Source organism: Kryptolebias marmoratus, linkage group LG15 (assembly GCF_001649575.2).
Source record: "Kryptolebias marmoratus isolate JLee-2015 linkage group LG15, ASM164957v2, whole genome shotgun sequence".
NCBI classification, from domain to species: Eukaryota; Metazoa; Chordata; class Actinopteri; order Cyprinodontiformes; family Rivulidae; genus Kryptolebias; species Kryptolebias marmoratus.
The window spans coordinates 7,242,226-7,258,807 of NC_051444.1; the positions used below are offsets into that span (position 1 = coordinate 7,242,226).

The following is a 16,582-nucleotide window of genomic DNA, read 5'->3' on the forward strand; positions in this document are numbered from 1 at the left end:
AATTTCAGCGATTTTGACTATGAAAATGCGATTTGGACCATAAAAATGTTTGAAAATTACTCATACATAAAGATCAGTGGACAAATATTAATAATCATTTTATGTTATGATTTTTTTTTTCTTGTCATGATGACAGGTGAGGCTCTGCCTCACCTGCCTCCCCTGACCGCACGTCCCTGATATTAACTATATCTATAACCCAAAATATCTATAATCTCATTGCTACTAGTCATAAATTTCATTTTAGATAATCAAAATGTAAAACAATTATACATATCACTAACATAAATCTAAATATTCATTTTTTTTAAACTAGTAAACTCTCATTAAGGATGTCCAGTATTTGTATTGTGAGTATTAAAAAAGCAATTTCAGACACCGGTAAATGGAAAATTACTAACATAAATGTGATTAAAAGTATCTTTAAAGGCATTTATATATCGAAGCAGAATGCAATTTTCTACATACAACAGGTGAAATAAAATTATGACTAGTAACAACTATAGAATTTTTAGATTTTAAAATAAGTTTTTCAAAATAAAATCTCAGTTGTGTTGACCTTGAAATATTTCTGAATGTTATTTTATATATGTTTAAGTTAAATTATGGCTAGTAGGAACGTCATCTTAATATCTAAAAGATTAATGAGACTAGAAGTGATAAGAGCGAGGTGTGATTAGATGTTACACCGGCCTGCCATACAACAGCCTAACGACCGGGGTCGTCACAAACGGCTAATTCCTGCTAGCTGGATCTGGCTAACATTAGATTTAGGTCCTCGATAAAACCTTACATTTATGTAATAAGGTGTTTATGTCCAAGACGTTACTACGAATCAATTGTCGACACATATCAGCTTCCTCTTCCTGTCAGATGAACGGATAGTTAGCCACCAACCTTTCAGGAGCTGAGAGTCTTTATCGTCGGACTTCACGTCCGGCGCCGCCGCTGTCAAACCGTCCGTCTCTGCCATCTCTCTCCGCTTTTTGGCCATTATCGAAAGCTCTAACGAGATAAGTACAGTGTCCCAACGTGTGAAGCAGCGGCGCCGGGCGAACGGTTAACACCGGTGAAGTGACAGCCTGCTGACACGTTCCTCAGAGCGACCTTTGACCTTCACGCTTTCACCGCAAATCCGCGGCAGCGCCCCTAGCGGCGGCAGGAAGCAGCACACGAACAAACACAACAACACACCGTGTCCACTTCACTGTCAGGTTTCTACTGTCACAAAATCCTTCTTTTCAGGGGTCAAAACAACACAACATGTATTAAGGAAATAAATTATTGACGTTTTGTAATCTTTTGTCTCTATTCTATAGAAGCCCATTTCTGCCACTTTGAAAAAAAAAACCTCTTAGTCATAAATACCAGATATCATCTCAGAATTATGACTTAGCTTCGCACATGTTTAGTTTTAGATTGCGAAAGCTTCCCGGTGGGGAAGCTTGGAGGCTAAATGTCTTAAACTTCAGATTAGAAGTCCAGTCGCTTTGGTTGTAAAAACATTTTGGATTAAATATGAAGTATCATCTCATAATTATGAGACATTATCCCAGAATTATGGCTCATCATCTTTAACATATGTAATAGTGTCTCAAAATTAAAACTTAAAATCTTATAATTATGAGATACTCTCATTACGCTTTAGCATCTTTTAAATATGAAATATCTCAGAATTAATTCTTAGCATTTTATAATGACTGTTAAATTTATGGCTTAACATTTTATGATTATGATTTAGCATTTCATAATGAAACAGTATCTCATAATGTTCTCAGTGTGTGTTTAATTAGACAATAAGTCATTTGCAAAATACACATAACATTTAAAAAAATATATAACACAAATAATTGTCAAAATAACTATAATTTACAAAGTAAACCAGTTGGTTAGAGCAGGTTTTTTTCCTGTGCAAGAAAGTTTCCAATAAAAATGTTTTCTCAAAACCTGTTACTGTACAGTTTATTTTAAATGTGTTCAAAATGTGTTTAATTATGTTATCATAATATAAATATTTTTAAATTCTTCTGTGTTTTTTAGCCATCAGTCTCCATCTAGGGAATTTGAATAGGATCCTGAGTGTCTGCCAAACACATGCCAGCTGAAGCTCTTCTGCTTTGACTTTTCTATAACTAGACCACAGACGGGCAGTATGAGAAGACCATAAAAATAAGCTATTTTCCAATCATCTGTGCACATACATTTTTAATGTGCCAGCATATTTGCTTGTGCAAAAATTAACAGCACTGACACTGCACATAATCATCATTATGAATGCCTGCATGGATGTTGCAAGTCATTCCTGAAGAGATGACCTAAATGGATTTTCTTGTCCTGCATTTAATGCCACTTCTGGCAAACTGAAAGAAGGGATAATTTTGCCCCTTGGTGGTCATTATAACAATAACTTTTTAGTGCACTGTATAATACTGCACATCAATAATGTCAGCTGACTATAGGCAACTGTTGTGAGTCAGAAAACAACCACAGACATTTGTATAGGTTTTTAAGACTCATCTGTATAATAATAAAAAAGCAAAAGTGACAACAGTTTGACCCCATTTGTTCAAATATCTTCAAAACACACCTGGCTTGCATTGTTTTAATATGAATGCAAAGATTAAAAAATTAAAGATTAAAAATAAATCCAAAGTTTTATAAAAAAGTACAATTAATAAATCAGTTAAGGGCTTCAGATGTATCCATAAAATACACAGATAATGTAATATTGTGTCTGCTGTATTTATTTGTCAACATGTATTCTGAACAGAGCCATAGGTTATTGTTTAGTTTTTAAATTGTAATTGAGTAACAGTTGTTTTAATACACTTTACAATCCTAATACAAAGAGTTTGTTGATAAGACAATTGGTTCATGTTTTTATTTTTTTCCCCACTCTGAATACAAATGCAAACCATAAGAAAGCAACCATAAAAAACAAAATTATAACAAAACATATTATTTTGGGCACAAAATTAAAAAAAATAAGATACAAAATTATTTTTAAATATCGTGAGAGTTAAGAAATGAAAACAAAACGTTACAAATAAAAAGAAAATAACGGAAAGCATTAAAAGTGTATGCCAAAGTTGCTGAAAAACTACAATTCCCATAGTAACGCAGAAAAAAACGGAAGTTCGTAGGGAACAAATTTGGCGCTGATCTATCCGGGTACTTCATTCAGTGCTTCCTTTCGCGCCGGGTAACCGGAGAGCCGTGCGTCCATGTGCGCAGTGACCGGGAATTGATAGACCTCTGAAATATTAAAAATCCGAGCCGTGAACAGTTTTCGTGATGGATCCCGATTCTTTGGTCGAGGCCCTTCGGGGAACCATGGACCCCAATCTGCGGGAGGCCGCGGAGCGACAGTTGAACGAGGTAAAAGTTGAGGCGAACTGTTCGTGGTGATGTCAGTTGTGGCGCGGTCTCAGCTCGGGCCTCGGCCGTCCATAACATAAAGATGGTGCGATCAAACAGCCTGTACTCTGCCGGCTTCAAACCTGACAGATCCAGCGCGGAATATCTCATATTATGTGTATTGTCGCCCTGTCGTTTGCGTCCACTTTAAAGCCACGGGCAAAGAGGAACCAAGGGGCGCTTTTTTAAATGGCGATGACACTCGCGTGCCAGTAATCGTCACTAGCTTCATCTGAAGCCAGCTGTGTTGCTAACGCTAACAAGCTAACCGCTCCTGTTTTGGTTCAGACGCAAATTAAGTCGTCCCGTGCTCTTTCTTTCCTACTTAAACGAATGTCAGAGCTGCCACGATACCGATTTGTACTGGTGGTTCATGCTAAAATAAGTGAAGCCGTGTGAATGAGGGACGAGTCCTGGTTTGTGGTGATCAGCAGCAGGGATGTGTTGCTATGCGGCTAATGTCAGCTAGCTAACTTAGCTGCCACAGCTCCGCTACATTGCTGCTGCTCACGTGTCACTGTGATGTGCCCCGAGCCGAGCATATTGTGTCAGAACATCATCAAAATCATCATTCTTCGAAGGTTGCGCCGTCTGTCGCAGTTTTCCCAAAAATATATTCACCCTCGCCGCCTCTCCGCGCTGTGGTTAATGTAATTTAGCGCTAGCCTAGATGATGAGTTAAAGTTGACAAAGTTAGCTGGTTGTCTGCTCCCAGCCGCCGGTTAGCTAGCTGCCTTACTTTTAACCCTTTTAATGTTTGAATAATACAGCTGTGTCATAAAATCAAGTGGCAGAGAGTCAAACCAAAGCATTGTTTTGATCATAACTTGAAGCTGTATGATCTTCTGTCAAAATGTCTAATGATTAGTGATTAAATATCAACGCCTTTCCCTAAATGCATCGTGATGGGATTTAGTTTGACTGCAATTTTTTCCTATTTAAATAATCTTTGCAATAGAGATACATCTGCGTTTTATCCTTCCATGAATAATGCTTTGGCTTGTTCAGTTTATAACAGTGTTTTTTATATATACATGGATTTGTGACCACTCCTTGGTTTCTTTAAACTTATTGTCTTTGAGGTTGAGTGTTTTCCAGGTTATTCTGGTTTGGCTGAATTGCTCCAAAAATGATGATAATGTTCTTTTAACCATCTCAATGGCAGTATATTTTCATGTCCTTGTTTTGTTCAAAGGTGCAGTACTACCCAAGACTGAATATGGAAAACAAACAAAAAAAACAAAGCTTGGTAAAATATTAGCGTCTCCAGATTTTCTAAAATGTATACATATTTTTAAATCCCTTTTTAAAAAGTTGCTCACATAAGCAAAGTACATTTCTATGTTGACTTAAATAAGGAACATAAACAAATAGAAAGGATTGTGTGTTATTGCAGTTTTGAGTGATCAAAATTTTTGTAGATTGTAGTAAAGTAAAAAGATTTGTTCACATAATATTTTCTGTAAAACTGACAGGAAACAATCACACACCTCCTGCAGTAATATGTGGATGTTTCTTCCCAAGATGCACTGTAAAGCCTCCCAAACATTGAAATAAACACGTTATATGTTGATTTTTAACATGTATTTTGTTTCCAGCTCTTTTAGAACCGTTGCAAACAAGTTTTAAGACAAAGTTGCTGGTGAAATAAAACCTCCGAATCACCAACGCTCTTCTGCACCTGTGATAATTTTTAAGATTTAAGCGCTCGACGCGGACGTTTTGTAGGATTTTTATCAAAGCAATAACACGCATCGTGTCAGATGCTGGGATTGATGTTTCAGTCAGGTAGACAAACGCCAGTGTTTATTTTTAGTCGTGCTTGGAGCAGTTTTTTTTATTTATTTATTTTTTATAAACACCCACATATGCATAGACGGCGATGGTTCCCTTGAACGGCAGAGCTGAGAGCGTCCTCGTCCTGCGACCAGCGGGACCTTTTTGTGTCCCGTTTGAATAAAGCAAACCGCGTGTTCCGAAGGAGAACGGGGTTAATCCGTAGGTTGGCCGTATGGTTTCCTGCTTGACCTTTTTTTAATGCAGAAGATGAGCAGAAGGACCCAACATCTCACTTATTTACTGTAACGATCAACGTTTTAAAAGAGGAAAATTTGCTTTAAATCGTAATGCCAAAATACCTGCACTGTGTTTTGATATTTCACGTGCAACTATGTATACTTTAGTTTTAACCGATTCTTCTTTTAAAATAATATTTGTGCGTTTGTATTCATTTTTGTTCAGCACAACTTGATGCTTTAAAGGGATGCTAGCAAAGTTCTTTTTAAATAAACTGTAATAATGTCTGAGTTTGACTTAAAGTATCTTGATTTACAACAAATTCAACTTGTCTTGTTTGTACACTTCCTAGTGTGGGTTTGGAGAGGGAAAAAACCCACAAAATGCTTCAGAAGATTTCTCTCTTTTTCGTGTTAATGGATAGTGTCTGATCAGCTGTCTTTCCTTCTCGTTTCCAGGCCCACTCCCATGTAAACTTTATGTCCACTCTGCTGCGTGTCACCATGTCTGATCAGCTGGATTTGCCTGTCAGACAAGCAGGTGAGACTTCACTGTTGTAGACAAAACACAACGAAGCTCTGCTCTGTTTGCTTTTTAATGCTCTTCATATCTGGAACATGTTTTTATGTGATTTCTAATTAGATTTTATTTTACTCAAGACCTTGCAGTAAGTGCTCACAGCAATTTTTCATGCCTGTTTTGACTATTTTGGAACTAAAAAGCCCCACTTGTTCAGGAAATGAAACTCTTTAGTGTCAGTGTGTTGCATGCGAGTGAAATCCTGACAGGTTTGCATGAGATGAGAAATTTAATAGAGAACATTCGTGACCTCAGAAATAACTTGTTTTGGTCAAATGATGCGCCTGAACAGTGCACAGACTGGAAGTGAATCTCTACCCTTTTTTTTTTTTTTAACTTTCCAGATTTTTCTAGCTCTGCTTTGAAATGAAGATGACATGCAGCTCTTTTTTTTCTGTAACTTGGTACATTTATTTAGCTGTAGAAGAAATCTGACAGCATAAAAGAGGATCAGCTCCTCCAGACAGAAGCTGTTGGAGGAATGTCAGTTCAGTTACACACATTTAGTCTGGATTCACCATCCCAACATTAAGTGAACCTCTTTAGTTGGCCAGGTGGTTGTTTGGAGCCATTTCCTGCTTGGTGCTGACAGTCAGACGTGGAGATGCTTGTCTTTTAATATTGTGAGAGTTGCTGCGATTGATGACATTTCATTTGATTGACAGTGGTTCCAGTCAGGCAGGGAGCCCAGCTGGATGTGTTGTGGGAACTGTTGGATGAGCTGTTTTGGGGGTTTTTGTTTCCTAAAAAGTAAAAATTAGAGGAGAATCAGTTCTGTTTGGTAGCTGATTTGAACAAAAAAAAGGGGGGGGGGGGTGTAAAAGTTTTTGCCCAGCTAATAGCTCCAAGAAATTGCCATCATTTCAATTTTTAATTTATATTTTAACCAACCTAAAGTTGGCAAATCCCTAACGTCTGCAGCTTGTGTGGTACAAGAGCTGAGTGAGGTCTTGTAGTTTTAATGTATCCATCAATCACCTCCCGCTTGTTCTGGAGTCAGGTCGCGGGGGCAGCAGCTTGAGCAGGAAGCTCAGACATCTCTGTCCTCAGCCACCTCTTCCAGCTCTTCCAAGGCCAGCTGAGAGATGTGGTCTCTCGAGCGTCTTCCCCGGCGTCTCCTCCCTGTTGGAAGTGCCCAGAACACCTCCCTAGGGAGGCGTCCCGGGGGGCATCCTTACCAGATGCCTGCAGCAGCTCCGCTCTGAGCCCCTCCCGGGATAACCAAACATCTAACTGTATCTCTAAGGGAGAGCCCAGCTACCCTGTGAAAAAAAAACAAACATTTTCACCACCCGTATCTGCGATTTTATTCTTTCAGTCACTACCCAGAGTTCATGACGGAGAGCTTCACCTCGCAGCTCAGCTCCTTTTTCACCACAGCAGACCGGTACAGAGTACACAGTACTTCAGATCCACAGACACAGATGTGTCTGTGGATCTCGCGCTCCATTCTTCCTTCTTTAGATACTTAAACTCCTCCACTTGAGGCAGCACCTCACTCCCAACCCGGAGAGACCAGTCCGGCCTTTTCTGAATGAGGACTTTTGGGGTCAGTTTTAACGTAAACTGACCTTTTTGTTTGTTTTTAGATTTCCAATGTAGTATAATTTTGTGAACGTTTTGTCTTAATTCTAAAAATAGAATCTTGGGCAGTTTTTAACTTTGCCTAATTTGTTTTCTCCTTGTTATAACTTGCTATCATTTCATCATTTAAACATTGCTGAAACATTTATTTTCCCCTCGTGAATCTTTTGAAAGTGCGGCCGCTTTTGTGGGTTAGTTGCGGGCGAGAAGACGGGGTTTATGTCAGCTTTTATAGGCTGGATTATGATCACCTCGTCTGTAAAGTAGACATTTGTGTCAGCACTTTGACGTCTGGCCTCACATCCTTGCTCTGTGAAATGCCTCTCCCTGTGCGTCACAGAACTGAGCGCAGCCCCACACTGTGAATGTAAACGCACTCTGGTGCCACATTCAAGACAATGGATGGAAGAATTGAATTCTTTGTGTAGCTTTTAGTGGTTGGTTGACATTGATGAAGCAGTCTGAATCACGTTCAGCTCAGTTACTGTGGTAATGTGTGCATCTACACTCATTTGTCCCTTAAGTTCAGGTGTATTTCACATCCTGTAAAAGCCTGACCCCTGTGTTCTCTTCCTGTGTAGGAGTGATTTACCTTAAGAACAAGATAGTTCAGCACTGGAGTGATGGAGACTGTTCAGGCACAGAGCCGTCCGTTAATAACATCCCAGAGGAAGACAGGCAGTTCATTCGAGACAACATAGTGGAGGCAATCATCCAGTCCCCTGAGCGCATCAGGTAACCACTTACCCCGCTGGCTGACGTAGCGGGAGGAACTCTAGTTTCGTCACCCGTCCACCTTTCCTTCCTGTTCACTTCTCATATTTTGTCTCTTTTGAAATTTGCCGATCTGAAAGTGCCCTTTTGAACTTGTCAGGGTGCAGCTGACGACGTGTATCCACCACATGATCAAGCACGACTACCCCGGAAAGTGGACGAGCATCGTGGACAAGATCGCCTTCTACCTGCAGTCAGACAACAGTTTAGGATGGCTGGGCATCCTGCTCTGCCTTTACCAGCTCGTCAAAAACTACGAGTAAGTCACATCTGAGTTTCTTTTTAGTCCTTTTTTTTTTTTTTTGCAACATGTGTAATGGAATTAGCGTTACGCTGTTACTTGACACAGATATAAGAAACCAGAAGAGCGCCAGCCTCTCGTGGCTGCCATGCACATCTTCATGCCCATGCTGAAAGATCGCTGCATCCAGCTGTTGCAGGACCACTCCAGCGAGTCTGTCCTTATACAGAAACAGATCTTCAAAATCCTCTACGCCCTCTTCCAGGTAACGAGATGAATAAAAAACCAAAACGAAATGGTGTTTATTTGGAATGGGCGGTTCTGAATTTTCTCGATTCTGTGCTCCCAGTACAACCTCCCTCTGGAGCTCATCAACAGACAAAATCTCACAGAATGGATGGAGATCCTGAAGACAGTAGTGGACAGGGATGTCCCCCCAGTAAGACAATCGCATTGATTTAAGCTGCTTTAATATTGGCAAGCAATAAAACCTCCAAGGCTCCTTAAATTTAGCGCGAGCAGACTGTACCGTTGTCGTTTCCTCTTTGTGCAGGAAACGATGCAGATCGATGAGGATGAGCGGCCTGAGCTGCCCTGGTGGAAGTGTAAGAAGTGGGCCCTTCATATTTTGGCTCGGCTGTTTGAGAGGTACAAAAATAAAATCCAATAATTCTCATCCCTTAACTCCGAAGATGAAACAATCCAGTCTTATTTAAAGTTCTGCTCGTTCATCCCGCTGCAGGTATGGAAGTCCAGGCAACACAACCAAAGAGTACACAGAGTTTGCTGAACTTTTCCTAAAGGAATATGCAGTCCCTGCCCAGCAGGTAAAATGGGACCAGCTGCTGTCCAGATACTCTGAACGGCTTTTAAAGGGAATCCCGTCAATATAAATAATTTCTTTTACTTGTATTTGTTGACTAGGTGCTGCTGAAAGTCTTATACCAGTACAAGGAGAAGCAATACGTGGCTCCAAGAGTTCTCCAGCAGACGCTCAACTACATAAACCAGGGAATAACACACGCTCTGACATGGAAAAGCCTCAAACTACACATGCAGGTAAAACATGCAACCTGTTTAGGTATCTAGTGAATGATCCTGGATTCTGTTAACAGGATGAATTGTTGCAGCAACATTGTAGAACCTTTTTTAATGAACAAGTGATTGCTGTAAGGATTATTCTGTTGTTACGTTTCGACCCCAATCAGAGCATTTTGTATCTGATTTTTTTTTTTAAAGTTTTGCTCATTGTTATGGCAGCGTGTCTGTCGTCTGTCTGTGTTAAACCTCTCGGACCTCTCTTGTTTTTCAGGGCATCATTCAGGATGTGGTTTTCCCCCTCATGTGTTACACAGATTCAGACGAGGAGCTTTGGCAGGAAGATCCATACGAATACATCCGCATGAAGTTTGGTAAGCGGAGAGTGTGTGTGTGGCTGTAATTCAAAAGGAATTCGTTGCAAACGTGGTGACTAACGGCTCCTGCATTTTGTGCCGTGTCGATTAGATGTATTTGAGGACTTCATCTCCCCGACAACCGCCGCCCAGACGCTCCTTTTCACCGTCTGCAACAAGAGGAAAGAAGTTAGTAGACAAAAATTTATGGCCAACTTCTTCCTGAAGAGACAAACTAATTCAGTTTCTTTCACTAAAAACATATAAATGGATAAAGAAATAATGCAGCGTGTTATTTCTGCTTCGTTTAGGTGCTGCAGAAGACCATGGGCTTCTGTTATCAGATTCTCACTGACCTCGCTTCTGACCCCAGGAAAAAAGATGGTGCCCTGCATATGATAGGCTCTTTAGCTGAAATCCTACTGAAGGTAAACCGCTCTCAGCGCCCTTTTTTTGCATGACACATTCAGATAATTGCTGATTTTTCCACGTATATTTAACACCTGCAGTGGATTCTTGGTGATCAGAACTGATGAACGTTTGCAGCTGAACTCCATGTCAGCTCGCCGGCTTGTGTTTGCATGAACATTTGATAGATTAGGTCCACAAACTGGGGCAGGAATTAGTTTTTGGTATAAGATTGGGATGGGGAAACTTGGCCCACGGTTTTGAAACGCGACAGCTCACATCAGTATAGGCTCTATAAATTAAAAACGCTGACAGTGCAAAGGGAAATATGGCTGCTGTGTGAAAGCTGACCGACTCTTGTTTCTTATCACACAGAAAAAGATTTACAAAGACCAGATGGAGTTCATGCTGCAGAATCACGTCTTCCCTTTGTTCCGCAGCGAACTGGGCTACATGAGAGCCAGAGTGAGTGTTGATCACCAGACGCCAGCCGTATCCACCTTTGTAATAAAATGTCCCCTCCCGCTCGTTGCACCACACCGTATGATTTATTTATTTCCTCCTAGGCTTGCTGGGTGTTGCATTACTTCTGTGAGGTGAAGTTTAAAAGCGATCAGAACTTGCAGAACGCTCTCGAGCTGACCCGAAACTGTCTGATCAACGACAACGAGATGCCTGTGAAGGTGGAGGCCGCCATTGCCCTGCAGGTTCTCATCAGCAACCAGGAGAAAGGTAAGTGGGGCGTCGGCCGCGCGACCACCGAGCTGCTCCCGACCGTCGAGCGGTGGTCTGACCGAGGTTTTCTGCTGTCTGTTAGCCAAAGAATACATCGCTCCCCACATCCGGCCGGTGATGCACGCGCTCCTGAACATCGTCAGGGAGACGGAAAACGATGATCTCACTAATGTCATCCAGAAGATGATCTGCGAGTACAGCGAGGAGGTCACTCCGATCGCAGTGGAGATGACGCAGCACCTGGTGAGTGTCGTCTGTGTGGACGCTCCAAACAACTCCCCCTCTGGTTTAATAAGAGCTGTGATTTGAACCATTTGTGTCCAAGAAAGAAAGAAATGTGGGCAACAATGGTGGAAAAAAGATGTTTTTAAGAGCTTAGAGGTTAATTTAATGAGTTTTTCTTTTTTATGGGCGTCGCTAATCTTTAGAAATCAGGGCAGCGGATTGCTGATATACAACACTAATTTATTACTATTTTTCATTTAAAGGTACCCATTGTAAACTATGAAATCAAACAAAAAACTGCTATCCTGAGCTTATCACAGAATCCAGTTTAAAAAAGGATGATGCGCAAATCTGAAATGCGGGTCCACACTCGATGTAAACGAAGCACTTTTATCTGCATACTTTACTCAAGTCTGAGGGTAAATGCAAACCAAAGCACAGAAAATAGTCTGACTTCATAAGCCCTACTGGTTTCTCCATGAATGTCGCTGCTGTTGATCTGTTTTCAGTCACTTCAGCCGTTTCTGAAAGTAAACAAACACATGTGGCAGTTGGCAGCCATTTGTAAATGTAATCTGAAGACACATTAACCTTTAATACGAGCATCAAATTGTGCAGATTTTGTTTCTTACTTGATGATTTTATTTATTCTTCTGACCGGTCTTTATAACATTGCAATGAGTGCCTTTTCAACCAAATAAAACAATAAATGCATCTCATAGAATTGTTTTATCAACCGATTTATCGGACTATATGAGGGTTTCTGACAATTCACGATGATCCGGTTTTGTTTGCCCCTTGATATTTTTCTGAAATAATAAAATCCATCCTCAGATCCTGTGTATGAATCTTGATGTTGAGACATGATCTTTGCTCCTTGACAGGCAATGACGTTCAACCAGGTGATTCAGACGGGGCCTGATGAGGAGGGGGGCGATGACAAGGCTGTGACGGCCATGAGCATCCTGAACACCATCGACACACTGCTAAGTGTGGTGGAGGACCACAAGGAGGTTAGCAGCAATAGCCGCAGAGCGTGCTGCCCACACAGAAACACACACACACTGTTAGCTGACCGCTCAGCTCGGTGCCACTTCATCTGCAGAAGCAGCTCTGGTCTGTTGCAGGGCTCCTGCCAACACACTTACACCACCCACCAACTCCTGGGAACACACTCTGTTCTCACCATGTTCAAAATGACTCAGAGGCTGAGGCAGGAGCTTGAAATAGTGCTGGGGCACGATTCCACCAGGTCTGCTGATGCACTCCTGGTGCTCAAAGCCAACCTACCATTAGCCATTCGGATTTCTGATTGTGTAATGACTCAGTAGTTGAGAACAAGGCTGTGAGCATAAATTTTGTTTCACAATAGAGCAGTTATTTTTGTTTGACCAATGAATTTGGTGTATTACGTGCAACTCGGCCACTTAAAAGAAAGAAATTATCTGTTTTTCTCGTTGTAGCTGCTAGGTTATTAGACTGTTTTTGATATGTTATGCTGGTGTTTGATATTTTTCCAGTACTTAAGGACATTTGAGTAATTATAGAAGCACTTTTGTCTTTAAAAAAAAAAGAAAGCAGAAGAACTGAGATTCTCTGCCTTCCAAGTAAATATTTGTCTCTTCCCTTCAGGGCTTTCCTACCATGTTTTGAAGCTCTTATCTCAGCAGTGCATGGTGAATGGATTTGTACACAAAATCATAGGATTTATTGTTAAAAACAGTTCTGACCTAGTTTGTGGATTCATGTTTTGTAATAAAATCACACTAAAAATGAAACTACAGTTTGAACTTGTTGTGCATGTAGCTAAAATTCCCACGACTTTTAACCTTTCTGTTGCAGATCACGCAGCAGCTGGAGGGCATCTGTCTGCAGGTGATTGGCACGGTGCTGCAGCAACACGTCCTGGGTAAGCACAACCGGTTCTCCCTCTGGCCTCCACATTCCACCTGCATTGCACATGAAAACTTTGTCTGCCGGCTTAAAGGATGTTGACGGTAAACGGATCGTGTTTACCTCTTGTGACTCGGCTCTCTTTTCTTTTCCCAGAATTTTATGAGGAGATCCTGTCCTTAGCTCATAGCCTGACCTGCCAGCAGGTGTCTCCACAAATGTGGCAACTTCTTCCACTGGTGTATGAAGTCTTCCAGCAGGATGGGTTTGATTACTTTACAGGTGTGCGCACTGAAAGACTATTTGCAATAAATACAGTGTTTCAGGGAGACGTGAGGATAAGTTGGCAGTCTCTGTTCATATGCCTTTGGTGAAAGTGCCCGTTTGTTTTGCAGATATGATGCCTCTCCTTCACAACTATGTCACAGTTGATACAGACACCCTCCTATCTGACACCAAATACCTGGAGATTATCTACAGCATGTGCAAAAAGGTAAAGGATTCTGTCAGTGAAGCACCTGTTTAAACGATTTTCAACATGTGTAAAGGGATTTACCTCGTTTTGTCGCTTCCACAGATCCTGACAGGAGATCCAGGTGAGGACCCAGAGTGCCATGCAGCCAAGATGTTAGAGGTGATCATTCTGCAGTGCAAAGGTCGCGGCATTGATCAGGTCAGTCTTAAATCTTGCACAAGTAAATTCCCAAGCTATAACTTAAACATCAACAGGAAGCACAAAGCCGGTGTGTGTGGGTGTTTTATTTCATACATCTCACCTTGCTGCTGCAGGTCGTGCCCTTGTTTGTGGGCACGGCGTTGGAGCGTTTGACGCGGGAAGTGAAGACCAGCGAGCTGAGGACCATGTGCCTGCAGGTGGCCATCGCTGCCCTTTATTACAGCCCCCCTCTGCTCCTCAACACCCTGGAGAATCTCCGCTTCCCCAACCACACCGAGCCTATCACCAACCACTTCATAACTCAGTGGCTTAAAGATGTCGACTGCTTTCTCGGGTCAGACTTTTTTTAATATTGCCTTCCATAACCAAATTACAGCTCTGGGTTGGGCTTATTTCCAATAAAATGTACAACTGAAGATGCAGTTGGAGATTTCTCCCCTTCGACCAATATTAAAGAGTGATGACTGTTTTTATTTGGTGACAGGAATTAGTGACATCTAGTGGTGAAGTTGGATATAACACCCCCTTATTTTGTTTTCCCACAATTTGGAGTTCTGTCAAAGCTTTGCATTTTTATCTGCCTGCTGCTTAATTTAGGCTTCCACCACCTCCTATTGACCATTTCAAAATAATTTTATAATTGTGATGTAACAGATGTCATGTTTACTGGCACTTTTTCAACTAAATTTCATTAGGTAAAAAAAATTGAGCCATGATTCAAATCGTTGCATGATTTATGAAACATATTTTTTGTTATATTGAACCGATCTTGCTCCTTTCACAGCCTCCACGACAGGAAGATGTGCATTCTGGGACTCTGCGCCCTCATCGACCTGGATCACCGGCCTCAGGCCGTCAACCAGGTGGGCAGCCAGCTTCTTCCAGCAGCCATTCTTCTGTTCAGCGGCCTGAAGAGGGCGTACGTCTGTCGAGCAGAGCACGAGAATGAAGACGACGACGACGAGGAAGATGGCGAAGAGGAGGATGACAACGGTAAAGGTTTTCTGCATTGCGTTAGCCTTAACCCTCGTCCTGCATCCTCCCTGTCTTTATCTGACACTCAAATGTGCACCTTTTTTCTTAACTTCTGCAGCTGAGCTGGGCAGTGACGAGGATGACATTGATGAAGAGGGTCAGGAGTACCTGGAGATGCTCGCAAAGCAGGCGGGAGAGGACGGAGATGATGAAGACTGGGAGGATGATGATGCTGAGGAGACAGCACTCGAAGGCTACACTACATCTGTAGATGATGAAGATAATTTAGTGGACGAGTATCAGATCTTTAAAGCCATACTACAGAGTAAGACTTCAGCGTGACGGAGGCTTGTGTTGCTCGCTGTCTGTCTGTGCGCCACTCACTCATTTCCCCCGTTTGACGCAGATGTTCAGTCCCGCGACCCGGCGTGGTACCAGGCGCTAACACAAGGCCTTGACGAGGAGCAGCGCAAACAGCTTCTCGACATTGGCACACTCGCAGACCAGAGGCGAGCAGCACACGGTGAGCGCCGACTAAGACGAATGAAGCAGTGACGCAGCACTTAAATTCTGACAATAAAGCAATTTTCTACAAGGCATTTTTTTTTCTTCCTTATTTAATTTTGTCTCCCAGTACCATATGTAATAAAATGCACTCGATCTTCTGTTCTACTGGCTCAAACATCTGGGATAATAACAATGTTGTTCTCATATAAGGGAGAATAAATGTTGAGCTGAACTCCTGAACCGATGTTCTCTGTACTTTTCCTCATGTCCCGTTAGCTTCATGTTCTCCAAACATTTAAAAATTGAAATGCTCATGATCGTGGCTGTAGATGAAGCTCTAACAAAGGCCGACTGTCTCTGCTGGCTCTCTGTGGAACCTCACAGATCTTCAGCACCTTCGTTCAGAACGGCACACGTTTCAGAATCACTTGTTCCTGTTTTCTGATTCTGAATGGATTCTCAAATGACATAAATAGATTTTGTAAATGTTAATCTGTGCTGCAGTTGCTGTTTGTCCTAACAGGGTTACCGTAGTCCAAACATGCTGCAGTAAAGCTGCATTTACTTCTTTTCTTTGCTTAACCATGAAGAGTTTCTGCAAATAAGTCAGGTATAATAACATGACTCCTTTAGTAATGACTTTAAAGCATTTGATTTGTGTGTAAATGTCAGTAATAAACACATTTTATTGTGATAGCTATTAAATGGTGTTTAAAATTCTAAGTTTGCATCTTTACTGTTAGTCAGCAGCTTGTGATTTTATTTATTTTTTTACATTTATTGTGCTCTATTAAACATGGAAATGTAAAGTAAGCCAGTTATTTAAGTTTCAAGATGATAGAAATTGGTTGATCATGAATAATGAGGTGTCTGAAGTGTCTCACCTGTTTGAATTCCAGGATGTTTTGTCGTCCATCGCTGTGTACCGCCACTAAAATCACAACCCAGAGGAAAGCTTTTCTCCCATTTTCCAACCATTGTTACTTCTCCTCTTCTTACAGAATCCAAGATGATCGAGAAACACGGCGGGTACAAGTTCGCGACGCCAGTGGTGCCATCCACTTTCAACTTCGGCGGCACCGCTCCGGGAATGAATTGAGTCATCTGTTCTACCCTCCTTTTTTTTTTTTTTTTTCTCCTTTTTTTTTTTTTTTTTTT

The 16,582-nt window shown here is 41.5% G+C and overlaps 2 protein-coding genes across 2 annotated transcripts in view; one reads left to right on the top strand and one right to left on the bottom strand.

Moving 5' to 3' along the window:
* tmem41b (transmembrane protein 41B) overlaps positions 1-1,124 on the bottom strand; it is a 7,722-nt gene extending 6,598 nt beyond the window's left edge. The window contains exon 1 of the mRNA XM_017440665.3: positions 898-1,124. Within this exon, the coding sequence (XP_017296154.1) occupies positions 898-994 (97 nt within the window). The 5' untranslated portion in view covers positions 995-1,124. The remainder of the gene's footprint in view (positions 1-897) is intronic.
* Positions 1,125-3,175: 2,051 nt separating this feature from the next.
* ipo7 (importin 7) lies at positions 3,176-16,576 on the top strand. Its single transcript, XM_017405478.3, has 25 exons — positions 3,176-3,378; positions 5,892-5,973; positions 8,178-8,331; positions 8,471-8,629; positions 8,720-8,876; positions 8,961-9,050; positions 9,165-9,259; positions 9,354-9,438; positions 9,536-9,670; positions 9,924-10,023; positions 10,118-10,194; positions 10,317-10,433; positions 10,789-10,878; positions 10,980-11,145; positions 11,231-11,391; positions 12,258-12,386; positions 13,216-13,282; positions 13,423-13,548; positions 13,662-13,759; positions 13,844-13,939; positions 14,056-14,276; positions 14,727-14,935; positions 15,036-15,242; positions 15,324-15,440; positions 16,426-16,576. Exons 1-25 carry the CDS (start codon positions 3,295-3,297, stop codon positions 16,521-16,523), a joined length of 3,120 nt encoding a protein of 1,039 aa, XP_017260967.1. The 5' UTR covers positions 3,176-3,294; the 3' UTR covers positions 16,524-16,576.
* The last annotated feature ends 6 nt before the right edge of the window (positions 16,577-16,582 follow it).

What these genes read in the sequence shown, in the direction of transcription:
- ipo7 (XM_017405478.3), top strand. Translation starts at nt 3,295, where the DNA reads ATGGATCCCGATTCTTTGGTCGAGGCCCTTCGGGGAACCATGGACCCC. An exon ending in ATACATCCGCATGAAGTTTG is followed by an intron (nt 10,024 to 10,117) that starts GTAAGCGGAGAG and finishes CGTGTCGATTAG; the next exon opens with ATGTATTTGAGGACTTCATC. An exon ending in GCTGCAGCAACACGTCCTGG is followed by an intron (nt 13,283 to 13,422) that starts GTAAGCACAACC and finishes TTCTTTTCCCAG; the next exon opens with AATTTTATGAGGAGATCCTG.